The 26,506-nt window shown below is 55.4% G+C and overlaps 9 protein-coding genes across 9 annotated transcripts; 5 read left to right on the plus strand and 4 right to left on the minus strand.

The window, feature by feature from the left end:
* Positions 1-1,953: 1,953 nt before the first annotated feature.
* Positions 1,954-3,129, plus strand: CORC01_07197 (uncharacterized protein; the record flags this gene model as incomplete). The annotated part of the gene is made up of 1 exon (XM_022618835.1): positions 1,954-3,129. The coding sequence occupies one exon, from the start codon at positions 1,954-1,956 to the stop codon at positions 3,127-3,129; it is 1,176 nt and encodes a 391-aa protein (XP_022474735.1).
* A 2,384-nt stretch (positions 3,130-5,513) lies between these two features.
* On the plus strand, positions 5,514-7,034 carry CORC01_07198 (alpha-L-arabinofuranosidase B; the record flags this gene model as incomplete). The annotated part of the gene is made up of 1 exon (XM_022618836.1): positions 5,514-7,034. One exon carries the CDS (start codon positions 5,514-5,516, stop codon positions 7,032-7,034), a length of 1,521 nt encoding a protein of 506 aa, XP_022474736.1.
* A 5,510-nt stretch (positions 7,035-12,544) lies between these two features.
* Positions 12,545-13,301, plus strand: CORC01_07199 (uncharacterized protein; the record flags this gene model as incomplete). Its single annotated transcript, XM_022618837.1, has 2 exons — positions 12,545-12,778; positions 12,999-13,301. 2 exons carry the CDS (start codon positions 12,545-12,547, stop codon positions 13,299-13,301), a joined length of 537 nt encoding a protein of 178 aa, XP_022474737.1.
* A 977-nt stretch (positions 13,302-14,278) lies between these two features.
* Positions 14,279-15,103, plus strand: CORC01_07200 (malate dehydrogenase; the record flags this gene model as incomplete). The annotated part of the gene is made up of 2 exons (XM_022618838.1): positions 14,279-14,399; positions 14,469-15,103. The coding sequence occupies 2 exons, from the start codon at positions 14,279-14,281 to the stop codon at positions 15,101-15,103; spliced, it is 756 nt and encodes a 251-aa protein (XP_022474738.1).
* Positions 15,104-16,215: 1,112 nt separating this feature from the next.
* CORC01_07201 (uncharacterized protein) lies at positions 16,216-17,863 on the minus strand (the record flags this gene model as incomplete). Its single annotated transcript, XM_022618839.1, has 5 exons — positions 16,216-16,847; positions 16,908-17,222; positions 17,294-17,360; positions 17,484-17,616; positions 17,751-17,863. The coding sequence occupies 5 exons, from the start codon at positions 17,861-17,863 to the stop codon at positions 16,216-16,218; spliced, it is 1,260 nt and encodes a 419-aa protein (XP_022474739.1).
* A 2,838-nt stretch (positions 17,864-20,701) lies between these two features.
* On the minus strand, positions 20,702-21,384 carry CORC01_07202 (phosphotyrosine protein phosphatase; the record flags this gene model as incomplete). The annotated part of the gene is made up of 3 exons (XM_022618840.1): positions 20,702-20,974; positions 21,071-21,162; positions 21,243-21,384. The coding sequence occupies 3 exons, from the start codon at positions 21,382-21,384 to the stop codon at positions 20,702-20,704; spliced, it is 507 nt and encodes a 168-aa protein (XP_022474740.1).
* Positions 21,385-23,822: 2,438 nt separating this feature from the next.
* Positions 23,823-24,378, plus strand: CORC01_07203 (uncharacterized protein; the record flags this gene model as incomplete). The annotated part of the gene is made up of 2 exons (XM_022618841.1): positions 23,823-24,054; positions 24,137-24,378. The coding sequence occupies 2 exons, from the start codon at positions 23,823-23,825 to the stop codon at positions 24,376-24,378; spliced, it is 474 nt and encodes a 157-aa protein (XP_022474741.1).
* A 348-nt stretch (positions 24,379-24,726) lies between these two features.
* Positions 24,727-25,911, minus strand: CORC01_07204 (uncharacterized protein; the record flags this gene model as incomplete). The annotated part of the gene is made up of 2 exons (XM_022618842.1): positions 24,727-25,587; positions 25,678-25,911. 2 exons carry the CDS (start codon positions 25,909-25,911, stop codon positions 24,727-24,729), a joined length of 1,095 nt encoding a protein of 364 aa, XP_022474742.1.
* Positions 25,912-25,990: 79 nt separating this feature from the next.
* CORC01_07205 (uncharacterized protein) lies at positions 25,991-26,200 on the minus strand (the record flags this gene model as incomplete). Its single annotated transcript, XM_022618843.1, has 1 exon — positions 25,991-26,200. The coding sequence occupies one exon, from the start codon at positions 26,198-26,200 to the stop codon at positions 25,991-25,993; it is 210 nt and encodes a 69-aa protein (XP_022474743.1).
* Between the last annotated feature and the right edge of the window lie 306 nt (positions 26,201-26,506).

A 26,506-nucleotide genomic window follows, 5' to 3' on the forward strand; every position in this document is an offset into this window, starting at 1 on the left:
TCCGGATTCCACGCACAGGAATCTGTCTCCTCAAATAGTGACCCCATATCTTTCTATCACAAGGTGCCCCGAGGATGCCAAGAATGTCGCTGACCAAGTTTCAATACGTCCGGTGCTACCCAATGACATCGATGACCTCGTCAGGGTCCACGCCGCCGCTCCAAAGTCCGATCAGTTCTCGAACCTGATGCTCCTCAACTGTGAGGAAGACGCTCATCAACATCGCATGCGCTAGGCGATCATCCTCTGGCTTTCGGGCCCCTCTGCTAGGCTCTTCAAAGCGGTCGATGCTGATGGTCATACCCTCAGCCGATCATGTTTCCAGTTGGTTTGTGAAGGAATTGGAGCAAAAGGAAGTCAACGATCGCAAGAAATCTGAGGCTCACTCTGATTTAGATATCGGCAAGGAGACAACATGATCTCATCAAGATACCCCTCAATATTCTGCCCGAGCAATGGGTAGAATCATGCACAAAGAAATGACTTTGTGGGAATCTCGACATCTGGAGGGAAGCAAATACATGCTCATGTTGGCCTTGGCGGCGGGTCCTCTGAATCGAGGTCAGGAAATCGGGATCAAGTTGGTTCGACACGGAATTGAAGAATTTGATGTGCAGGGTCTTGCATGTTGGATTCATGCTTTGCCCCAAGTTCAAAATCCTATGGCAAGGCTGGGTTCACGGAAGTTGGGAAGAGCGATTATAATCTTGATAATAGGGCACCAGCCGCTACGGGCGGCTATCGGCTGGGGAAGATACACATTCAGGGATGTGCCTCGTCCGGGAAAACATGAACTTGATCGAGACCTTCCCTCTACTCGGTTTCATACACCTCGTCACTTCAGAGTTAAAATTGCTTGAAGTCGCACTTTGCCGACCTAATACCAATGCTCATAATTCGAGCAGTCATTTAGAAGACAACTCGTGCCCTCGTGTCAACACATAGTCTTTAATTCCTTCGAGTAAGTGCGTGGGCAGAGTTTTATTGAATTTCGATTGCATTATACTGATCGAAAAGTTGTCGCGGCCAAACTACTCGAGCCAACGCGCTTGGGACACACAAGGAAGTAGTCCCAAATTGATTAAAGTCTTCCGACTGCGGTGCAATTAACGAAAGTGCATTCAGCTACAAAGACATACCTTAACATACTTAAATAGATCAATGCTTGCTGACAGTTTCGCATGAGAAATTCACGACTTTGGGAGCTCAGTAATGCTTGAATAGGAGCTTTATCACTATTCCTTGCGATACGGGTGTTCATTCACACCCATTGTGGCAAATGAACACAATTGATCCATCTGGTCGGATATCGAAATTCAAGTTGCCCAAGAGATCCATGGCAGGTAATTGAAAGGCTTGGATTGCATGCTGAGGTTGCGAAGTGTCACAAAATGTGGCATAGTATCAGCAAAGACGAAGTCGTCTGCCACGTGCTTTCTCACGTGTCTCTCCCTTTCACGCAGTATTTAGACTTGACCCTTTTCTCTATTCCCTTTGGGTTAATACAGGCCACTTTCTAACCCCTTCATCTGCCCATTACTGTGTGCTCTAACTCGTGGCACGAAGCAAGGCTGCAGGCCTTTTATTGGGTAAACTTCATGCTACATCTGAGATGTCTCAATACCACCGCCATCTCAAACTCCCATTTCTACTCAATGCTACCCCACGCAATATCTAAATTTCCGCTGACTTGCCAGTTACATTGGCGTGTAACTTTTTGCCACGTTAGAGTTATGGCTATCATCCTTGCTGTTTATTCTTGTAGAGCACGTACCCTTCTATCGCGTGTTCTATTTTGGCGTAACAGGCTGGGGCGCTTATGCTTGGCTGCCTAAAGCAACACAGTTAGCCACCTGTTATTAAGACATCTGACGAGAACTCACGTCATTAACCACAGCATCATCTCCAACTTCACCTGTGCTGTCGCTCCTGGTTTATTTCCCTCACGAATCCATGATGGGGGCTAAATCACATTGGTACCTCGCAATATTCCTAGGATCGTCTACGTTGACCCTCGCCTCCGTATACAATTCCAAACTCATCAGCCACGCGACCTCATCGTTCCTAGTTCACGCCACCACCAGCATCCTCCTCTACTTCACCTCTCTCACCTCGTTATCCTTCGTCGCCGCCGAGGACTGGAGACTCAATGCTCGTCTAAAGCGCGCACACGGCGGCGGCATCGAGCCCTTCAGGTTCTGGGCCAAAGAGCATGCAATCTTCGTGACGCGGGCGACGGGCCTGGTGGCGGGCGCCTACCTCATGGCGCTCCCGCTGCTCGTCCCAACAGACGACCCGATTGCCAACCTCTTTTTGCGCATACCAACCTTCTTTTACGCATGCAAGTGCTGGGACCTGACGGTCGCGCGGGCGAGGAAGCCGCCGATCCCGCGCAGTGGGAAAGAGGACGCGATCTATGGCCTGACGAGCTGGAGACCCGTCGCCTCGTATGTGTGGCGGCTTGCTTCGGAAACTAGATATGCCTCGTTCGACATAGCCGTGGACGAGTCTAAGCGGAAGAGCATTCCGACCAGCCCGGCCCGGACCTACGGCCCTCTGCTCGTCGTCCCCCTGACGTACCTATTTCCGATCATGGAGCTGAAAGTCATGTGTGGCCTGCTCGCGATCCAGTACGGTCTCGAGGGCTTCCACTCCATCCTTCACCCCCGCTGCCCCAACGCGCTGTTTTTCCAGCCGTGGACCGCGGAGAGCTTCACCAGCTTCTGGGCTATCCACTGGCATCACGGGGCACAACCGTTTCTGCAGAGCCTCGGGTACGTCCCCGCCACAGCCGTCTTTGCTCGGCTCTTGGGACAAGATGCCGGCCGGGCGGCTGGTGTGCTCGCGGCTTTCAGTCTCAGCGGAATCTGGCATGGGTGGTGCGCTGCCGTCATGGCAAAGGACGAGTATGCGTGGGCGCTGAGCGTGGGCGTGTGGGGGGTATTCATGGTGCAGGGCGTGGGATGCGTGGTAGATCGCTGGCTTCTGAGAAACGAGAGCTGGAGAACGGGGTGGCGGAAACGAATAGTGACCGCCTTGTCTTGGTTGTGTTCTGTGGAGTCTGCTGCGATCTGTTTGAGATACTCGGAGGCGCGAGCGAAGAGACCTCAGGGCTGGACTACTTGGTGAGTAGAGGGATATTCGGCAGAGAGCAATCATGGATGCGAAGGAGAATGTCTTCTCAGAGACAACTTAAGCTTTGCTTATCCAGGTTTCCGGGCCGAGGGCTGTGATACGACTGGAACTTGGATTACCTTGCTAGAAAATTCTTCAGTACCTAGAGTATTTCTCAGACGGCACTAGATCTCGGCAATATCCGTAAGCTGCGGTTTCTGAGTTTCTTTCATCTTGTCACGACGCTTTCTAATCGGCATAGCCCTTCTTACGGTGTTGCGAGAGAAGTGAGATGGAACGCTTGCCCAAATCAACATAGTCAACGCCTCCCCCGCATCATTAACACGTTGAGAGGGTGGTCTCGCCACATACTATACTGGACTGCAGCTATCGAAATCTGGTCACTATGTCCATGATTGGCTCGGCTCCTACCAAGGACAATCAGACGGGAGATCAGCGCAGGCATAGCTTGGCGCGTGACGCTGGGGTCGCGTTGGCTTGGTAGTCTCGTCCCATGATGTCCCGTCGCGCCATTCTCGCCGGTCCTGTGCCTGACGTCAATTGTTTGAATTCCTCCCCGTCATTCGGATTAGGTATTGCCACGTCTGCGTCACATTTCCCGGGGCGTAAATCAGGGGAACAGTAGCAGCTATTTAGTCTAGTGATGCAGGTCGTGATGTGAGTTGATTGGACGGCTTACTCGGCGCGGGGTAAGGATTCCTCGGCATTCGCACCATGGCGCCGGGAAGTGGGAATGCGGGGTGGGTCTAAAGGATCCTCCACTTACCCTACTACGGAGGTGCCGTTCAAAAGGTTCTGCTAAGGGCCTAAGACTGCGTAGGAAATTATGCTATCGACAAGGACAGAGACCTCTTTATATATTCTCTTATCGGTAATATAGACTCATAAAAAAGCTAATATATTAATAAAAACTATTTTTAAAGAGCATGTGGAAGATGTTTTGATTGGTCTTTTAAACGCAAAATAAATTTACATATATATTAATGATATCAGTTAGATGATCTTCCCTACAATGCCTAAGCAGTCTAGCAGAACCTTTTGAACGGCACCTCCGCACCTTAGGAGAAACCATCCGTTGTTTCTGCCAAAGAGGCCGTTGATGCACATAGGTCATAGCTTCATGTCCTGTCGACTCCTGGTCGTAAAAAGACTGGCAATCGTTGGCTCGCTTGGAAAGTGTCACGCTTCTCAATAAAGCGCTTCTCAATAAGCCTCTTGGGTGCATTATTGACATGCTCCAAAACCCCGAGGGTTCATGGGTTTTTGAATTACGCGCTCCTAATTTCAGGTGCTTTCTAGGTTAGCCCCGTGGGTAGCGTGAACTACACAAAAAAGAGAGAGCTCACGTGAACCTAGCCCCCGCCCAGCATACGGCCCAACGGCGGGGTAGAGTGGTTCGTCTTGTCTTGTTACCCCTGTCCCTGAGTCCGGGGTCCGCGCATCTGGGGTTCCGTGGACTGGGGTCTACGCAGAGCTGTACACTGTACGCGCTGCCATCTTCTTTCCCAGAACCAAGACTTTACGAGCTCCCCTGCTAGGGCAAACTCATTTCACTTGGCATCGACTTGGCGACAGGATAAGCAAGCCAGGGTCATGGATGACGTACCGAGCTGTGATGCCGCGACTACCGCAATATGAACGGCAGTTGAGGGCTTGGTACCTGATGCCTAGGCGCCTATGGTGAGGCGGAGCGGGACGCAGCGGCCAAGCAAAAGCCAATATGAGATTGCCAGTGCAGCAGATCAATCGCCTCCCGAAGCGTCCGAACTGGTCTAGTCAAAGGCTTATGTTCGTCGGCTCCGACATACCACGATTCCATCACCCCCCTTTACGTGGGAAATGAATCGCTCTGACCTTGACCGGACAACCGCACCATATACCCTCCATCGCTTCATCTCTAGACTTCCCACTCTTTAGTGCCGGTCATCCGCGTTTCCCCCCCGCACTCTAGACCATTCTGGCCCCCCCTTCCGCGCCGCGGCAAGGTCTTCATCGGAGAAACGACCATACACGTCCCAATCCCATCCCACTACGACTCGAAGCGCACGTATAATACCATTCCGGAAGAACGTAATAGCGCGACTGTCCACATGCGCCCTCTACTCATTGGAGGAAATTTTTGGCGCTTGGGGATCCCGTTCGACCCTTCATTCAACATCACAGACGCTGTCACAAATTGCATGAATTAAGTTCAATAGGAACGGGCCATGGCAAGGGACGTCACGGCATTTATAAAGCCTACGATGTTTCCAGCATCCCCTCGGTTTCATGAGAGTTGTCTCTTCAGAATCTCACAGGCAAGACATCCTCGTCAGTGACAAGACAGCCCCCGTTCTCCGTCAGCAACCAAGTTTGTAGCCCCCTCCTCCTCCAGCAACATGTTCTCCCGTCCAAGCCTCGACCGGGGCTATGCCCTCGCCCTCGGCCTGGTGGCCACGAGCTCCCTCGTCGCCGCCGGACCTTGCGACATCTACGCCTCCGCTGGCAACGCCTGCGTTGCAGCCCACAGCACTACCCGCGCCCTCTACAGCGCCTTCACCGGCTCCCTCTACCAGGTGAAGCGCGGCTCCGACAACACCACGACCAACGTCGCGCCCCTGTCGGCCGGCGGCGTCGCCAACGCCGCAACCCAGGACAACTTCTGCGCCGGAACAACCTGCCTCATCACCGTCATCTACGACCAGTCCGGCAAGGGCAACCACCTCACCCAAGCCCCCAAGGGTGCCTTCAGCGGCCCCGACCTGAACGGCATCGACAACCTCGCCAGTGCCATCGGTGCCCCCGTCACCCTCAACGGCCAAAAGGCCTACGGTGTCTTCATCTCCCCCGGCACAGGCTACCGCAACAACGCCGCCGTCGGCACCGCCACCGGCGACACCGCCGAGGGCCTCTACGCCGTCCTCGACGGCACCCACTACAACGGCAACTGCTGCTTCGACTACGGCAACGCCGAGACCAACAGCCACGACACGGGCAACGGCCACATGGAGGCCATCTACTTTGGCGACAACACCGTCTGGGGCACCGGCGCCGGCAACGGACCCTGGCTCATGGCCGATCTCGAAAACGGCCTCTTCTCCGGCTTCAGCCCCAGCAACAACCCCAGCGATCTCTCCGTGACGGACCGCTTCTTCACCGCCGCCGTCAAGGGCGGGCCCAACGAGTGGTCCCTCCGCGGCGCCAACGCCGCCTCCGGAGGCCTGACGACCTACTACAGCGGCGTCCGCCCCAACAAGACGGGCTACAACCCCATGAGCAAGGAGGGCGCCATCATCCTCGGCATCGGCGGCGACAACAGCAACGGCGCCCAGGGCACCTTTTACGAGGGCGTCATGACCCAGGGCTACCCCTCCGACGCGACCGAGAACTCGGTCCAGGCCAACGTCGTCGCCGCCAAGTACGCCACCACCTCCCTCAACAGCGGCAGCGCCCTCACCGTCGGCAACGACATCTCCCTGCGCGCCACCACCGCCGGCTACACCACCCGCTACCTGGCCCACTCGGGCGCCACCGTAAACACCCAGGTCGTCAACTCGACCAGCAGCACGGCCCTCAAGCAGCAGGCCAGCTGGACCGTCCGCACCGGCCTCGGCTTCAGCGGCTGCTACTCCTTCGAGTCCGTTGACACCCCCGGCAGCTACATTCGCCACTACAACTTCGAGCTGCAAGTCAGCGCCAACGACGGATCCAAGCAGTTCGCCGAGGACGCCACCTTTTGCACGCAGTCCGGCATCAGCGGTACCGGCACCACCTTCCGGGCCTGGAGCTTCCCTACCTGCTTCTTCCGCCACTACGCCAACGTCGGCTACGCTGCGAGGAACGGCGGCGTCCACTTCTTTGACTCGCCCGTTTCGTTCAACGCCGATGTCAGCTGGGCTGTTTCCACTGGCTTCGCCTAATCTCCATAGCGCGAGAGAGAGCACGGGATGAGATTGTACGGAAATGTTCTGACGCGAGGGGCTAGGGCGGTCGGCTACACGTACTACTAGTTGTTGGGACAAGCCCGCGATATCTCACCTGAATAGTTTTGCTAGTTTTTAATGCAATAAATTGTGACCCTTTGGGCTTCAGTAATCTTTCTCGCTTCATACAACCCTTTTCGCAAAAGTCAGGCAAGTGTGGCAGGTCGTAGGATGTTCAGAAGTAGTGAGTAAAAATAATATGGTCGAAATTATGTTCAAGGGTCACACAGCAGTGGCCCTGCCAGAGTGTTGTCACACCCATTATTCAACTCTAAGACAGCCTCACCGCACGTCATGACTTGCTCAGCCCATCAGTTCGGCATTGCATGTGGAACACCCAGGGGACATCTGGGAAATGCGTACCACAGGAAGCGTCTTCACACGCCAGAAGAAAGAAGAAGAAACATCTACGAGGTAGGAAGCCAAAGTCACTAGACTATGGATGCGCTCCATTGCTAATCCCATGCCAAACGGCCAATTTCAAGACTTCTGAAGCTCCCTGGTGGAAGTGTTGAAAAATCACAGGCCATAGAGTTTACGTCACCTCCTTCAAGCTAGATCCCTGCTTTGAATTTACTTGAAGTTAAATAAATTGAGAGCGCAAGATCCGCAAACTCACCCTGCGCTGAAGTCCGCGGGTTTTTATTCCATACGAATGGTGACGGGACTCAAGAATTGTTTTTACAGTAGAAATTGCAGCTGGTACAAACCATTTGACCAAGTCAAGTTGTCCACGGAAGAAGGATGTGACTCAAAAATCTCCGAGACCAGTCACTAAATAAAGAATTTTACCTAAAAAGTAAAAAGTGTCTCCTCGACGGGGAATTGAACCCCGGTCCCCTGCGAATCGCTGAAAGTCAATGACAAGCAGATATCCTCACCACTAGACTATCGGGGATTGGTGGATGTGTTCATCCAGTGATAGTTGGCTGAGTGGGGAGGTGACAGAACGCTATAAGTATCTCATCCGCAAGGTGACCGCAAACTTCGCCGGCTCATCAACGGCGCTGCCTCTCCCTATGATACTTCGCACCGACTCGGCATTATGTCCGTCATCAAGACCGCTCATGGGCATATGCCAATGAGAATGATGGGCTCTTTGATGGATAGAACGGATGGGATATGCTCTCCAATAAAACTTTCCTGGAAGCCCTATGGGAAGAAGATCCGCTCTTGATGCTGCACACAGCATGCACCAAGGTAAGTGCAGAATGCTGCTCGCTTGACACACATCACGCAACCCTCGCCTTTGGCCAATGGATTTCTGCTGAGCGCATTCAACTCATCCTCCCAACGCCCACCGCTTCCACGACGAGCCAAATATAAATGGCGGGTTTTACAGCCAAGGCTTACACGCATCGCGGGAGATGGTGACCCGGACACAACACCTATTGGGCCCGCCAAACGCAACAATTCTTGTCCAGATCTCGAGAAAAATACCAAACGCATCAAGACTGCCTCCCGGCCATTGAAATGGACCAAGTAGCCGCGGTAAGAGTCTTCGGGTCGGTCACCCGTCACCGCTCAACTGCGGACCAACAAGCGTTTGGAATACGCCTCGTCGGTGCAGGAAGAATCCATCATGTGAAGACCGGGCCAGGATCCATACTGCCGCGCTGGCCACCTTGACCTCCAACCTGTCCGGCTTCCAACAGCGTCAAGACTGTCAGCCATCAGCAAACATCCAGCATCCGCGCCGCTAGTGCCAACGACACTACCATCGCCTCGCCGTAGCGCGACCAACGCAGCCGACAAGCGCATCTCACGCTTGAACCTGCTTGAAGCCAAGCAGGCCAAGCCGGCCAAGCAGGCCAAGGGGCCAAAGGAGCCAACGAGAGTCCAGCTGACAATTGATAGCGTGATGCAAGCAAGGCAGGCTCGGCAAACCGCGGCTGTAGGCTGTGGAAGCGAGCTCAATAGTCGTGCACTAGGGAACGATACACAAGCTGCTGTGATGTCTACACTGCAGCAGTGCAGCATTGCAGTAGGCAGTCCGACGTTGGCATGCGACGTAAGCGCCCTTCCTCTAGACGACAGGCGTGGGCGATTGGCTCGACGAACGCCATGTGGCCGCGGCGCTCCACAGCCGGAGAGGAAGAGACAGACTGCTGAAATTCGAGAATGAATTTTGTTGATTATCCGCAGATGGACTGCGGCAGGCTGTGCCTTAGTTCGCCTGCAAACTGCTGAAAGCGGGAAGACTTTCTGCTTGTGCGACATGCACTGACGGTCCGGCGTGGTTAGGAGGGAGATGGGAGTGCGGGAGCCCGGGAGCGCAGAATCGCGTGATGGTTGCGACAGCCTGATATGCGAGCCCCTCATTGGAAACACAGTCTCGTCTTCGCAGTCATCTGAAAAAGGACTGCGTGTCTCGGGAAGAGTCCGAGCAACGTAGAGGAAGAACAGTGCTGTTGAGATGCGCCGCACGTGGCGTGCAGTGCTCGCGTTGGAGAAACCTTGGTATTTGAAGGGCTTGCATAGGTATCCCCCCAAGATCTCTTCACAGTTCCAGAAAACGGTGAACGAATGCAGGATTCCAGCGCGTTTCTCGGCCTCAGTTTGGACCTCATTCTTGCATCTGGAAAACAACTCGCAGACGCTGCACCTTTGATGGAGGCAGTGGTGCATTCAACAATGTTAGCTAGATGCTTGACGTTGACGGTTGATCAGACGGCCACATACACAAGGGACCGCTCTCTTGGGTCGTTCAACCGGGAGAATAATGCCAACGACCAACGGATATCCCAGCAAGTCTGGCATGTCGAAAGACTGCGCCCCGTTGGAGAAGGATCCTTTCCCAGTACAATCCATTCACAGGCATCTAGCAGCACGACAGAACCATCGGGGGCTTCTAGAGTCTCATACAGCCCTTGAACTAGTCCAGGAGGCAGTGATTGCTACCATTCGAGGATGGGCGGTTCAGTTTGATCGCCCGCACATCGGTGAAAGTATGGACGAACCTCCAATGTAGGGCTTCGCGAAGGAGGTGATCCTCCGCCAATTTGTGGGCTTGTTGGGTCGTCTGGGGATGACAATCCTGGAGACCAACAACAAGCCGAGCGACGGGGAGTGAGGGGATTCGCAGAGGTCTTGGTCAGTGCGTTGTACTCTGAAACGTGGGCTGTGGCTTAGTGGCCGTTTGAAACGGGAAGTTTCCCCTCGCTTGGAAACCCCAAGGGACGAATGTTGCACGTCATCTTAAATCGCCCGTAACGCGACACTGGCGAGGAATTGGCTTTGGCGTCTCTGACCCGTCATGCCTGATTAGACGAATCTGCGGGCGGCGCAGAGTACTTGAGACGCCATCGAACACGAGTCCTTCATCCTAGGACAATGTTTGCGATCGGCTCAGGGGGCTAGATTGCGTGCAAGGTTGTCGGTAGTGGTTGTCTTGCCCTGACCATGTCGTTGGCCTTCTTCCCTGGCCGGCCAGCCGAATTCCTGGGTGATGGGTAGGATTTTTGATTAAGTTCCAATGTCTCGAGAATTCCGCTGAGCCCGCATACTAGCTCGTCTTGCCTGAAGATATCGTGATGGCAGTTGCGACAAGGCTAGAAAGCTGACGACGATTGCGACGTCTGCGACATTTGCGACATTCGCGATTCAGGAACAGGAAGTTTATTTCCCAACGGGAACTACGTGGCCCCTGTGCCCATAATTCCGCATACAGAGTTCAGACCTGAGGGAAGTATATATTGGGTCTTTAGTACACGGAGCTCCGTCTGCCCCAATCATCGGCTCCAAGGTCGAGGCAGCTCCGACATCGAGTCGTGCGCAAGGAACCGTTGGATAACCACCGGAGACCGGCACCGTCTGATTCATCATTCCGGAGAAGAAAGCAGAGCGACTTTTGCCCGATTGCCCCTGAGATATTTAGCCGGATCTGTAACACTGAAGCTGCCCAAGATCGGTAGCATTAAATATGTCGCCGGCGTAGCATTGCAGATCCCCAAACATTGTGACGTGACTGTACGAGGTTTCAGGTTCGAGATGTTGGTCGTTCAGCTGCGCAGGAGTTGCCATGAGGCCATGGAGAAGGCTGAATCTAGACATCCCATAAGGAGAAGGGAGTTCCTGTCGCGTCTGGATTAGAGTGCCGTTGTAATGTGATGGCACGGAAGACATCAGTGGAGCAACCAACGGTCCTTTGCGACACTGTCTCCGTGGTGAACAGTGCACTGCTGCAAGCTTGCAAGGAAACGAAACGTTCTGGATGCAGGGAGAAGGGCGCAGAGAGACGGGAGAAACGGCCGGTTAAGTCGGAAGTTGTGGACGGTGGAGCTGATAAACGGGCGAACTTTCGCAGATTGCTTCGTGATTAAGCCAAGGTGATGCCGAAAGGGTCTCGAAAACGAGATGACCAGCCATACGAATAGGTCTCTCCACGTTTTTGTGTCCATGTGTATTTTGAGTCTACTGCGCCGTACACTGACCGAAGGCCGGTGGTTTCCCAAAGGGACCCCTGCCATGGTCAGAAGCCGCTTATTGAACCAGTAAGCAGGAAGGTGCATTCTCAAGATCTCGGTACTCCGAGCGGCCGTGCTATATTTCGAGTGTCTGCTTAGCGGAAGCATGGCAGCCGACCCCCGCTACCGTCAGCCAGTCATCGTGGCTTGAATGCGGATTAGCGGCGGGCAGAAGAGGCGCACGAGGATGGAGCCGTGAGGGGTTGAATTGACCGCCTAGCCGCGCCCACCCGCGATTGTCGAACGGCTTCGAGGGAAAACGGAATGGCGAGGTGACAATATAGACATCCAAATGACAGACTCGAGGGGCATCGGACGTGGCCCTGGCACGCTACGAGCGCCACATTGAAGAGGACCGGGTGGGTTGCAGCAAAAGAAATGAGGTACTTTGATGACTCGAGATGGACTGACAAGTATGCGTACGGATTCTGTATTCGTATTAGCGGACGTCTTAGCCATTCTAGAGGGCATTCGAGACAGCGGCATGGATGGGAGGACAGGTGACAGAGTTGGCACCATGTCGGCTATCTTGGACCCAGGTCCACATCATCCTGGAGGGTTTCGATGATTCCGCGAAGCCAAGGAACGGGGTTGGAGACGACCAAGACTCTTGGCTTATGGAGACCCGCGCGCTTTGCAACGTACAACATACCCCAAGAAAGAAGCCAAGACTGACTGACTGACAGCGACTCGCAGACAGACCGCCATGCTCTTTTAGGATGACAGTGTTGTCCAAGTGAGTCAGCCGCGCTGCCCATTTTGTTGCAATTTCTCACTTTTGTCCGACCCGCGCATCGACGCGCTAGGGTCAGCACTTGGTTTGTGGTCTCCGGAAGATGAGATTGCCGCGGCGTTGGTAAGTTCTGACTTGAGACTGTGTGGCTATGTCGCATGTAGGATTGTCGCTCTGCCATCGGCGGCGCGTTTCTTTCTTTGATGCCAGATGCAGTCAGACGAGGGGGACATGAGCCAGGCGATGCCATGCTCGGCAGGCTCACCATGCAAGGCCTCAGGATTCAACAACTCATGGCCGCCTTCTACGAGGCCAGCATCCGTATAGGACGAGCTCAGGTTGACTGCAGCAAGGGGAGGGAAGGACTGGCTGCCCGTGACGGTGTGCAGGAGAAACTGCAAAGGGCCGGCAAACAGGCCCTTCCCGGCCACTGGCGACCCCACCACCTCGCTCCTGCCCGTCCACCGTCTCCAGGTTCGTTGGTAAGCTGCCTTCCTGCCTTCCGACGTTAGACGCGCATTGCGCCAGGCATTCCCGCATGGTCTCTCCGGATACGTAGTCTCGATACGTACCCATTTTTACCTCTCAGACTCCCGTCCTGCGCCATCTACCTTACCCGTTTGCTTTCTCCTTGGCCTCGACCCCCTTCGTCTCATGTCTACCCAAGAAGAGGACAACCTTCTTTTCTAGCCACAAGTCTAGGTATCCTGCTCGAGGAACCTGTCCAAGGATGCTTTCCTGCCCGCCTGCCCGCCCGCCTACGTAGTCCGTCCACCTCCCAGTGCTGTCGGTCTGGCTTGCGAGAAACCGTCCCTCTATCGACGGCACAGGACGACGCGCATACCCATCTTTGTCCCAGAAGATACCCTCCAGCCTCGCTTTCTGCTTCGAAGAGTCAAAGCCACCTACCTACCTGGGGTAACGGGTGTCCTCAACCGTGACGGCAGGGTAAACCCTTCAAGACGGCAGCGACATGAACTTCCAAACATGGACCAGGGGCAATAATAACTAAGGTAGGTAGCGACAGCCACACGGATGCGGGCATTCCCTATGGGTTGCGTCTGTGTTTCTCTCTCACTGTCTATGTCTCTGTTCGGTCCCCTTCCTGCACCCATCATGGACCACATTCGGATGCCATCGTGGCCCTGCGGAGGGCCCAAAGGCACGATCCCCCCTTGCTCCGCCTTGCATTCTGAAAAGGAAGCCTGCCTTGTCAGACCCGAACCCCAAGTCTACGTGCGCCTCCTTCGGGGGTGTGTGTGTGTGTGTGTGTATGTGTGTGTGGTGTGGATAGATGGATGGAAGTCTGTCTACGGATACCTTACACTGAAATGGGTGGCAGGGTTCGGTCGTCCGTCCGTCTCGCCCGTCTCACCCACAACTCTCTGTACTCTTTTCTCCCCCATCCTATGAGCTTTTAGCAACAGACCTTCTTGATATAAAGCCCGTCTCCCAGTTCCGTCCCGTCTGCTCTCCCGGGCCCGTCTCACAGCAAAGACCTTCCTCATCTCGTCTCCAATTTCCTTATTTCCGACTCCGATTCGAATCACTACTTTCAAACCTATTGTTTATCCCCTCTGTCTGTCTATCGATTCATATTTAGTAGTACCCGTCACCCACGTTAGCTTTGCATCTCTGTCTCGGTCAAAGAAGCACCACCTCATCCGACCCCATCGCAACGCGTTTAAGCGCCGTACCTATATTCAGCCCAAATTTTGCTTTTGCTCCACACACCAATCCCGTCCCCCGGTCTTGTCTCTAAACGGCCCGCTACCTGCCTGTTTCTCGAAAGGAGCGATCTAAGAAAAGAAATCAGTCAACCTCTTTATTCCGGCCTCTTGTGTCGTGCATATTTGCGTGTGTGTGGCCTGGTTGCTACTGCATATATTTGTTACTCTTCTCCCGCCCACACTCGCGTCTAAGCAATCTTATTATCATCCAACACCCGCGACGGATCACCACAGTCTGCTCCAACAGCCAACATGCTAGCCAAGACCATCCTGTTGCTGGCCTCCCTGGCTCTCGTCTCCGCCGCTCCGGCTAAGAGACAAGCCGGCTGCGTCTCGAAACCCGCAGCTCCGACCCTCCCCGTCAATGGCAATGGTACGTAAACTAACGACAACAACCACCCCAACATGAGAACATGTTATCACTAACACTCGTACCCGAAAGGCGTCGAACTCCCGGCACCACCAGCAGATCTGGTCCTCAAACACATCGCCCTAGGCCACGGCATCCAAAACTACACCTGCACCTCCGTCAACGCAACATCCATCACCGCGACAGCAACCGGCGCCCTCGCAGGCCTCTACGACGCCCAACCCCTCTACCCCAACGTCGGCGCCGCATCCCTCTCCTCGGTCGACGTCTTCAACGGCCTCACCACCAACGCCGTCTGGTCCACCCCGCTGCCCTTGACCTCGGATGGTACTTCCAAATTCGGCGCCTCGGCAACGACGCCCTTCCCGCCCCCCGCCGACCTCGTCATGCCCGGCATTGCACCCATGAAGCAGCTCGGCGTCCACTTCTTCGACAACACGGGCGTGCCCACGTTCAAGCTCGGCGAGTATTTATTGAGGGGCGCAAAGCTCAACGGCACAAAGGCGCCCGCGTCCGCTGACGCAGGCCCGGAGAAGACGGGCTCCGTCGACTGGCTCTACCTTGGCGACAAGGGCGGCAGCAAGGGCATCTCGGCCGTCTACCGCGTCGTCACGGCCGGCGGCGCCGCGCACCAGTGCACCACCCCCGGCGCCACCGACAGCGTTCCGTATGCAGCGTTCTACTGGTTCTACGGTCCCAAGGCATGAGGGGGCCTCTTCCGTCTTTTCGTTGGAGAAATCACTCCATACTGGTCTGGCGTTTAGAAACTCTAAATCGGTGGTTACAACGGCGTTCAAATGGGTTTATGGGATGTGAGGCTCTCCTGCTTAAAGCACCTGCAACAAACTTTCTCCTTCATCATTTTTTCACAAAAAAAAAAACTTCATTTTTCGGATACATATACCCCCGGCACAGAATGAGACGGGTTCGGGTTTGCTTTAACAAGACCTAATGAGCGATTCTTTATGGGAGCATCACCGTATAGATGTCTGGGTCATGGATGCAATTCTACTGGCTCTTTTCTCTGATTTTCTTCACTTGTATATATTTTGGCGTTTTACGGTATATAGTGTCTTTGGGGGTAACAAACTACTCATTTCCATCCTACTTCGCGTCGCAAAACACTCTGTGTCAAGGTGGCATCCCAAATGGCGCCAAATTTCCAAGAGCGCGGTCCACATCAAGAGCTCTATCAAAGAAATTAGGTTCGAGCTTTCTTGACAATAATATGCTATCAATGCGCACCAGACAGCCCAGAACTTAGGTCGTCTGACACGTTGAACTGAAACCTGCATGAGTACGCGGCCATCCAGGCCGCGTCTTCTCGTAACCGAGATGAATTAGAAGGACTCGCCGACCGCACGTCATACTCGAGCGACGGTGAAGCACCGCCTAGGCGCCGCCTACAATGAGCAAGCACTACAAGCACGGCATCGTATCCGTATGCATAGGGAATTAAGTAAATTTGGGGACGGTTGTCATCTTTGTCGTGTTCATTCAACCCCTCGGGCGACCCAGTCCCCCAATGTCTCGACTTTGTCCTCCTCTTTTCTTCTTCTTCTTCTTCTTCTTCCTCTTCTTCTTCCTCTTCTTCTTCTCCCGCCAAACCCCCGAAGAGCGGCTGTCATCCAGAACAATGCCCCATGTCTTCTAGCGATTCTCTCCAACCCTCCTTTCCTGATCCTCTCGACATGTAAAAGCGCGAAATGACATCACATCACATCCAAAATTCTGAAACTGCCCCGCCAGAGTCTGCAAACCAAACACCGATTTTGCTAGTCGTTCATGCGCATCAGTCCACAAAGGTTTGCAGCGGCTTTTATCTCCGGTGATCGAGGCCACCAGCAAGATCCGCCTCCAAGCCGCCTCCCTGGCTGCCGTACTCTTGCGGTCGAGGGTCCGATGAGCTCCATCCTTGGTTTGCTCCGGTGGGGATCGGAACTTGGCCGCCAACCTGCTGTCCGGAGGCCTGCGTGCCGGCCTGAGCGGCTCCGGGTACGGTGCGGACCAGCTGGCGGAAGCGGTAGACCTCATCCAGGATCATCTTGCGCATGTCGCCGACATCCTCGACGACCTCAAAGTCGAAGTTGAAGGTCGTGGGGCAGTCGGGTTCGTCGGAGGCGTCGTGCCAGATGTGCAGGTAAGGGTGCTCAAGAGCTTGCTCGACGCTGATGCGGCTCGAGGGGTCAAAGGCGAGCATACGATCGAGAAGGTCAAGGGCGTCGGGGTTGGCCTGAGGGAACAGGCTGGGGAAGGTCTTCTTGGGCATGAAGGGCAAGTTGCGGACGTATTCCTGAGCGCGAGGGGAGCCGATGCGGGACAAGGTCTCTTCGTTGGGGGTTCCGAGAATGTGCAGGATCTGGTTCAGTTGGTCGACGTAATCACGGCCCTTGAAGAAGGGACGGCCGCCGAGCAACTCGGCCAAAATGCAGCCAACCGACCAGACGTCAACTATTGTGTGGTTAACATCTCACCCAACTGCAGCCATGCGACGCCATCTTGGACACGTACTAGCTTTGGTGTAGCTTTGGAAGCTCAACATGATCTCGGGAGCACGATACCATCTGGTGGCAACGTACTCCGTCATGTATCCAGCATTCTCCTCCGGGTCGACGGAAAAGCCGCGCGCCAGACCGAAGTCGCAAATCTTGAGCTCGCAGTCGGCGTTGACGAGGAGGTTACCGGGCTTGAGGTCACGGTGCAGAACGTTGGCGGAGTGGATGTACTTGAGACCGCAGAGGATCTGGTAGATGAAGGACTGGAAGTGAGCGTCGGTCAGCGGCTGACCGGATCGGATGATGGCTGCCAAATCGCATTCCATGAGCTCTGTAGCACAACAGATGTGTTAGCACAGCCGACTCGGTCGGGGCGGCGGATGCACGCGGCAGAGAGCGTACCCTCGTAGAGATATGTCTCGTTGAAGTTATCGGGTCGAGGAATGTCCATGTCGTAGAGGCAGGTAATCTGTCACAGCAGGCAGTCAGCAATTTTTTTTCTTTCTGGGTGTTGGCATTGGTGCAGCCGCGTGGGCGATGAGGCTGGCGTTGGGGTTTTTGGGACAGCTTTTGGAGCAGGCAAAGGACTCACGTTGCGGTGTCCCCTGAAGTGCTGGAGCAGCTTGATTTCGCGCAAGGCGCGCTTGGCGAGGATCTTCTTGCTGAAAACATTTGTGACCTTCTTGATGGCGACGCCCTCCTGGGTCTGGTTGTTCACGGCGGCGCTGTGTGAGGGGGATATTCGTCAGCTTCTTGGCCGAATGGCGGGGCAGTAGCAGTGGTAGCAGCACCAACACCAACAGCATCGCAGAGTGGCAGCGGATGGGATGAGGGGAAGAGCGGGAAAGGTCGCACGCACCAGACAATGCCGTAAGCTCCCTGGCCGAGCTCTTTGGTTACCGTGTATCGCTCGTCGACGATAAAGTCTTGGTTGAAAACCTTGAAAACCTTGCGTCCCTGGAGATCAGCCATTTTTGCGAAGTCTGTGTTGCTCTCTGGAGGTTGTCGGGTTGCTGGTTGGGGTTGGAGCTGTTGTTTTTTCGAGCTTGTAGGTTTGGCGTGTCGGGCTTGTCGAGGAATCGAGGGGTATCTTTGGCGAGTCAATCGAGGCAAAGGTGGGGAAGCAAGCAAGGAATGCGATGCGATGCGACAGTTGCGGAACAGACAGGGTAGCGAGATGAACCGAAAAAGAACAGCTCGTCCACGCAACAGGAGGAGGAGCAGCAGCAGCAGCAGCAGCAGCAGCAGCGGGGGAAGCAGGCTGTATTATAAGGTAGGGTGTTTCTGCTTTCTGACTACGTCGCTGGATGGAATATGCCAGATGACAATGCCGGATTGCCGGAACAATTCTCGTCTTTGTCCCACAGGGATGGGTGACTTTGGGGGAGATGTGGAAGGAAGAAATACGAGTGAGGGAAAGTAAGCAGAGGGAGGGAGGTCCAGAGATATTGTGCGATACCTTGGGTAAGGTACCTACCTATGGATAGGAGGAAAAGATAAAGTAAAGGTACGTACGTGTTAGGATAGGACGACGGGGAAATGCCTTGGGCGAATTGGGGGGATGATGGGAAAGGATGGGATGGCCAGGCCGGGGACACAGCGCCTAATGGGATGGAGCATTCACAGTCGAGGCAAGAACAGGCGATAAAATGGTCAAAGGCACGAGCCGAGGGGGGAGGTTCCATCTGGGAGGGGGCTGGACAGGATCACCTGGGCCTGAACAGGGACAGAAAGCGAGAGAAAGCCAGATGGAAAGGGGGCACAGCAAGCAAGCTGCTGCACTGGCACACTCGGTTTTGTTCAAGATAAGTGGGATTTGTGGACTGTGGACTGCGGACACTTTACACATGAAGATGATGAGACTTGGAGATTGTCGGTCATGGCATTGGTGATTGAACGAACCCAAGGCTGAGTGTGGTGAAGAGTAGTACCGTGGGCAAGGTACAGTGTGGATGTCTTCGTACTTGCGCGAATCTTTAGGTTGATCAAATGATAATCGCGGTGGAAGAGAAGGGGGGTGAGAGGTGGAGGGGTAGTAGATTGGAGCTCCCCGTCTTGTCTCTGCCTTATGAGGTGGCCCCAGGCATGTCGCAGCTCTGAAATGCACCAGTGCTAGCTGCTGTATCTGACCTTAAGCCCAGCTGTCTCGAACACGCACCAAGTGTCTTGAATCCGGTGTCGAAAAGCCAAGGTGCGAGCGATGCTCCAGCAATCTGAGCTTTCTGCCTGGGAGCAAGGGACGACCGCAAGGTACAAGGCACAAGCTGCTGACGTTAGGCCGGAAGCGACTTGGCGGGAAAGGCCCACATCTCACCCACCCCCGGTCCCGCACTTCCATTGATTCGCTGACTACTGGGTCGTTGAGAGAACCTTGATTGGTCCCGGTCCGTTCTCAGATAAAAGCTCCATTTGCCTCGGGCCAGTTACCGCTGAGCACCGTGACTGGACTCGTGGAGATGCAGCTTTGCAACCGCGCGACAAATCGCTGCAGCACACCACCCCGCCAGAATGTGCCAATTCCAATTCCCGGTTGAGCCCCTTTGAAGTTTTGACAAGACAGGAACAACCTCACTCGTTATTACAAAGTACGAATACCTGCACCAATAAACAGCTGCAATGCTCCCATCAAGTTTTGCCATGGAGACGAGAGTTTGGGATACGAATACCGCAATCTCTCTGCTCGTTATCGCATCCCAAGACACAGGGGAACAAACTTTGTGTACCTATACGTGGGAATGCGGTGGCAGCGCGGCTGGTACCGAAGAAGTCCCGGCCACTTTAGACCTCAAAGTGAGACAGTTTTCTGTCAACCAACTCCCGGCCTGGCCCGCATTTGGTCAGCAGCGAGCACCGTCAAAACTTTGGGATGAAATCCAATTCAACTGCGCCTCGATCACGATCCTATAGGTCGCCCTTGGTCAGACTGCACCGCTGCGTCGGCATGTAAGCTTAGGTGCGTCAGTATCAAGCACGATGTGTATTCCTCATCCGCAGGATTGCGACCCGTCGCAATTTGCCCAGCATCACTGCCAACGAGGAATCTGCCGTCAGCAATCCGTCCGCCGGCGTAAGCTACTTCTACGGCCATTGGGCGACACCAAGCCGAGCCAACGCGGGCACCACCTCCATCTACCTACTGACAAGATAGGGCTGAAGAGCCTCTCACTCTCAGCTCAACCTTGATCATCTGTTCAGATAGTATCCGTCCCTTTATCTTGGCCCGCCTGATTCTCTCTTTCTTCATCTGCCATGCCAAGTATGTAGCTGCTGCCGCTGCCATCAAAGACGCTAGCTTGGATGTAGCCCACGCCCCGAATCCATCTCGCTTAGGCACCTCAACCCCTCGGGTTGTCTTCAACGGCGTCTACGGCTCCATCCTCGTCAGGCCGTCTTGCCGTCGTCCTGCAATTTGCACCCGCATTGGTTGGCAACGGCATGGGATCTCATCTTCTATATGCATGTTGTAACTGTGGAATCAAACCAAAGACATGCTCATATGCGCCCCTCCCTTCCCTCGCCTTTACGTCTCCAATGTAGAAATAATCATTTCGACAGTGCGGCCAGTGCTGTCCTCTTTTGCCATTTGGCCAGGCCCACTTGCCCCTGTCCTGACGCCTTACCGTTGACGAAAGGACTGTTCAGTGCAGCGAAAGAGTCAAATCTTTGCTACAACGCGTGCCGCCGCCGCCGCCGCCGCCGCCGCCGCCCCCAGGACCATATTTCGCGGCGCGTCGTGAGCCTTTGGTCCTCGCTTTCTGGCCCCAATACTGTCTCTCTCTCTCTCTCCACAGTAGCAGACCCGCCCTCCAACTATGCTTTGGGGTCGACGGCGGGGAAGACGTGCTTCAAAAAGTTGTGCGAGAACCGTGTGCACTGTTCGTAGGCCTTTGCAAAGCCCTCGTCGCCGCCGTAGTATGGGTCGTTCACCACCTCTGATCTGGGACCTCCCGAAAACTCGCCAAACATCATCACCTTGGCCTTTGTATCGGCGTAGCCTCGTTGTTGTAGGTTTTGCAGGTCTCGGAGATTTGATCGGTCCATTGCGAAGATGTAGTCGAACTTGTTGAAGTCTGAGGGAGACACCTGCACGGAGTGAAAGCTCGGGGGGTCAGCAACTCTGTGCTCTCTTCAGACGCGTCCAGGCCAACCAGTAGGGAAGGGGGGGGAGCCCTTTCGTACCTTGCGACCGGCGTGGTAATAGTCCGTGATGCCGTGGTCCTCGAGAGTCGCCATCGTTCGGTCGTCTGGGGGATCGCCAACGTGGTAGGCCGCTATTGTTGCGCCAATATTCGCGTCAGCTTTCCTACACACGACAACAATGAGAGGGTTCATCATGACGTATCCGCCGTACCTGTGCCACAAGAGTCCACCTTTGAGATGAGGCCCTTGTATTGCGGCTTTTGCGCAATGTTGCGGAACACGCCTTCTGCCATTGTCGAGCGGCAAATGTTGCCGAGGCAGACGAAGAGGACTGATACCGGTTGTTCCGTCATGTTTTTTTGAGGCCGCCTGGTTTTTGGGGTGAGATGTGAGGGAGAGTCGTGCCCGAGGTCGCGCTTGCCAAGGTTGACTCTGATCAGGTCCGACTGCCCCGCGGCGGGCGATCTGGGATGGAGGGGCAGCTGGTGCACCGTGCCCGGTGTCCAATTTCGCACGTCACGCACTGTAGGCGGGTCCGCTATTTCGTCACCACGGAGCAGTTCCGTCTGTTCAACCGTGACAACTCCAAACCCAGCTCGCACCGCAATAGGTCTCCAGCTCAACTTTATGCTCAGCTGCAAAGCGAATTTGTCTGATTTCGCAGATCGCCGTCCGTTGACCCTGCACTTTCAGCAACGCGTACCCGCGGCGAGAAGGAGCATCATGGCCCCATGCGAAAGTTGCTCCGAGAACTGGAGCTGAGCCACGGTACGCCCGAAACACAAAATCGGAGTCGCGTCAACCTGAGAGCCGGACTGCGCATCCTCGAATCGACGACGAAAACGGAGACCAGCTCAAATTGAAGACACCCCAAGTCGAGAACAGCATCAAATCTTCCCGACCGCTGTGAGCGTAACTTGCGAGGAACAGCACACTAGTCCACGTGATAACGGGTTCGGATGATAATGGTACACTCCGTTTGCATTCCGATTCTCTAGAATCGCCGAGCAACCCATCGGGTACAACCCCTGCCAAGCCCACAACTGATTTCAGACAGCTGCTCAAACTCGGGCAAGTTGGGTATGAGAGTCACGATCAGCTTGAAAGCGTCGCCACGGGTTGACACTTGGCAGCCTCTTACGTCCTGATCATGAGAAGTTTCGACTCTTGAGGCCCCGAACAGCCCAGTTTGGGGAGCAACGTGTTTCTCAGCAACGTTTCTTGCACGCGCGTGGCAACATATTAGAATCCACATGACGCCTCCCACTCGTTACTAGGAAAGAGGTTCCTTCCAGCTAGGGCTCAGAACAGCATGTTATGGGGATTGAGACCGAGCGATAGACTCATGGCAGACATCGCTCTGGCAAACACAGCGATGCTAGCGGTTCAGAATGTCTGCCAGATCCAGACGTTCCATGCCGGCGGACTGGAGGATGTGAATTTGCGGCACTAACGGGAAGGAGGAGAAAACCATTTCGCGAGGCCAATAGACCCAAAACGCACGGTCTCGGCCAGTCGGGTGATAGCTCCCGCCTTCGAACACCACGACGGACATTCTGCACCTTTGATCATGCTTGACTCAGGGTCCATCAAGTCTACGTCCAAGTTCCTCTTACGTTTCTCTATACCGTATACGAGAGTTCGCTGCCTCGATAACTGGAAAGTGGGAAAGGACAGTGTATTTTACTGAGACTAGCAAGCACTCGTCCGATGTTCTGGTCGAGGCACGGGAGGGTACGGGTACACAGACCACGCACCATGCGAGAAGCGTCGAAAAGCTAATGCAGGTGTACTCAGCACGTTCCTTGCATCCAAGAATGGACCATCTTGATTGGCCGGGTATCTGATCTTCCTCTCTGCGACAGGGGCCCACGGGAAGCTTACTCGATGCCGCATGAGCTTAACCACCTTCCCCTGAGCCTGCATTACTCGTTCTGCAGACCCAGGCAATAGGTCATCAACGTCAGGTTGCTGAGCCTTTGAGGGCGCAACCGTCGGGAGAGATGAATCGGTGGGTAAAAGTCCAGGATCCAGTATTTCCACAGGAGGGAATTCCCAAAGCCCAAGCTTGTCAGCTTCTCCTGCAGGGTCCTTGCCTCCTCGGTCCCGCGCGCAGACGTTTGCGGAAGGTTGACCCAGGCTCGGGGACGGAGGATGAAGAATGGATGGTATCGACTGACCCATAATCCTCTCTAGCCGCCTTTGTTCGTAGTCAGAGGACTGACTAGCACCTGCGCCCCGACTGCTAGACGGCACTGCAAAACCAGCCAGTCCGAGCGGTGCATTTCGCGAGAGCTACAGCGGCTTCACGCCAAGGAAGCTGTGGCGGCCGATCATCTCTAGACTGACAGTAGGCAATCTGCCACGGAACGGATGACAAGGCCCGTAGCAGCAGCTATCTGAGGGGCTTTGGCCCGCATGGTCCAATCTTTCACCAATAATTCCCATCACCGTCCCATCCGTCTGCATGCCTAATCCGGGGTGCGAGACATCTGGGAGCGCGCCGGCGTAGACCACGTCTTGGCTGCGTTTGGAGCTCTCGGCGGGTTGCCTCGATGAGCTTGTGCCATTCCGGCGACCGGTGGATGATGATGGCCCCGGTCTTGGTGTCTCTGTCGATGCTCTTTATAAAGGCCCCATCGTCCTCTCATGCAACTGCACTGTTATTCTGCTCCCATTTGCCTCTGCTGGACCCGTCCTTCTCCGCGCCCTATCAGCCACTTCATCGTACCTCGACAGCCCTAGTTCTTTCCGAACCAACCTCGGCTTCGAACGACAGCAGACAGTCAAGATGAAGTATACCATTGTGGCGTCCTTCCTCGCCGTCCTTGCGGTCGCCGAGACCGTCGATCAGCTCGTTGCGCAGATTCCCACCTGCGCAGTCACTTGCATTCGTGACGGTGCCCAGTCTGTCAACTGCGACGTGGAAGATTTTGCCTGCTCTTGCGGAAAAGTGACGCAGCTTACAGCCACGGTCGTGCCCTGCCTTGCCTCGTCCGGCTGCAGCTCAGCGGATCAAGCCAGTATGTATCTATCCTCCAAAACCATGAGAAGGGTGGTCGTGGGCAACTTGTTAAGACAACCATGCTGACACGCTCTTTCCAGCGGTTCTCCAGCTCGCTACTCAGATCTGTGCACAGGTCGGCTCATCGTCCGCCTCGGCCGGCTCCGGCACCGCCGCCGCGACCACTTCCACCGGCACCAAGACGTCTTCATCTTCCTCCCACAGCGGTACCGCAACAGAGGCTGCCGTCGCCAGCACAACGTCACCAGCCGCCGCCGGCGGCCGGGCTCAGGTCGCTGGCTGGGCTGGAGCGATCGCCGCCGCCGCCGCTTTCGCTCTCTGACGTTGTCCTTCCTCACAACATGGCCTTGATTTTGATTCATCAACCTTTTTCTTTCCTCCCTTGTATTTACTATACCCAATGCAAGAGGAAGATTGTGGACTGTGGGAGTTTAGCGGGAAAAGAGAAATAACCAGCACACTTGACAGTGAATGTCTGATTGTAGTTGTACGCGCATGTATGTCTAGCTCTATCGACTAATTCGTGGCAATATCAATCCAAAGAAACATCTATATCCCCAGTTTTGCATCTTTTGCAAAGTTGCGCCTTCCCTCTTCGCATCATTCAAGGTTTCTCAATCACTGTCTAGGTCTAAGGGGGGGTATCACAACTCCCGGCCATCTACTCGTCTTAGCCAAGGCCGAATTTGCCCAGCGCACTCCCGTCACCGCCATCCGCCCCGTCCAGCCATCCGTGCAGGTCATCCATGCTCGCAAACTGCGCCGCGTACCTCATGCCCTCGCGCCGCCTCTTCTCCACCATCTTCCAATCCCACGCACCGTCGTCCGTCACGTCGCTCAAGTCGATGCTGTCGTCGCCCACGCCGTTGTCGCCGCCCTGCCACCCTCCCTCGGTGGGCCGATGCGGCAGCAGCTCGCTCGCCTCGAGGGCCACGGCCGGGTGCACCGTCAACCGCCCAATCTTGAAGACGTACTTGCTCACGCCCGTGGCGTAAATCTTCTTCTCCCACTCGGCGCTGTTGGTGGCGCCCGCGCCGCCGCCGCCGCCGGGGTTGCGACGGACCCTGGCGGTGCCGAATTTCGGGTCGAGCCACTCTGTCGGGCGCGCGGTGCCCTTGGGCACAAAGTGCGTGACAATGTAGAGCCACTTGCGGTCCCAGGAGAGGATGCGCGACCACATTTCGTAGGGGGCGTAGGCGGTGATTTCGCGGCGGAAGGAGCAGTGGACGGCGCCGAGCATGATGCCCAGCGGACCGCGGGCGGGTTTTCCTGATTTGGGGTCGAGGACGAGCTGCGTGGTGACGTTGTGGGTGAGCTGGCGGAAGCCTGGGCGGAGGAGGTAGGTGCAGAGGTGGGTGCGGGAGACGTCGAGGTCGGAGAAGTAGGTCGAGTTGGACTTGTGGATGTTGTAGTCGATTTCGGTGATGGGGGCGTGGGACTGGGAGATCATGGGGCGGAAGAGGGAGCGGGGGCCGAGGCGGGGGGATTTGCGGATGAAGAGGTGGTAGATTATTGCGTGCCATACTCGGTACTGTCACGACAATGTTAGTCGTCGGGGCTTTCTTGTAATGCCTTTGGGGGGGGGCCGAGGACAGCGGCGGGGAGGAGGGCAAAAACGTACGGTCCAGACAAAGGGCATGTTCTTGAGGTTCAGGAGGGCAAAGAAGAGCATGAGGATGCGGCTGAACTTGCCCGGGCCGGTGAAGAAGCTGGCGAGGACGATGCGCCAGTGGATCTTGTAGGCGGCGTAGGCGAGGCCGCTCGCGCCGGCGAGGCGGATGAGGCGGACGACACGGACGGGGACGCGATCAAAGTCGGCCTCGGTGCGGGCGGCCTTTGCGATTGCGGACGCCATCTTCTCTTCTGTTGTATGGTGTTGTTTCTCCCGCGGGGGGAGGGAAGGCGTTTGCGGCTGGCGGAAGACACACCCCGTTTTACGAGGCGGACGTCTTCTTATCCGCGACGCCGGGTGCTGGCTGTTGTCGTCGTCGTCGGGTCGGAGAAGAAGACGACGAAGAAGATGGGAGGATGCGCTGGCGGAGTGCGCCGAAGAGGAGGACGACGAGGACAAATGCCCAGAGGGGTAGGGAACGGAGATGGCACCAGAGAGTGTTTGAGCACTGGGCGAGGAGAGAGGTCGCCATGGGTGGTTTAATTGGGTTATAGGGAGGATTTAAATTTCGCGTTTGCGCTTGTCTTAAGGTACCGGGTCCGCGGAGGTCTTTTGCGGGACCACTCCCCCCCCCCCCCTGGTCGCTCGTTGGGATGTTTGTTGGTGTTCTTGTTGGGGCCGGAGCGCAACCTGGAAAATCGTCGATGGCGAGCGATAAGTGACGGAGGACCCCCACCCCAGAACGGGGTTCGGTGTTTGTTAGTGCCATGGCGTCACGGCGCGTGGGATGCGTTGCACCGTCGTGGGTAGTCTGGGCAAAGGCTAAAGCAGCTGGACC

The sequence above is a fragment of the Colletotrichum orchidophilum genome (assembly GCF_001831195.1).
Source record: "Colletotrichum orchidophilum strain IMI 309357 chromosome Unknown Scaffold_56.1, whole genome shotgun sequence".
NCBI classification, from domain to species: domain Eukaryota; kingdom Fungi; phylum Ascomycota; class Sordariomycetes; order Glomerellales; family Glomerellaceae; genus Colletotrichum; species Colletotrichum orchidophilum.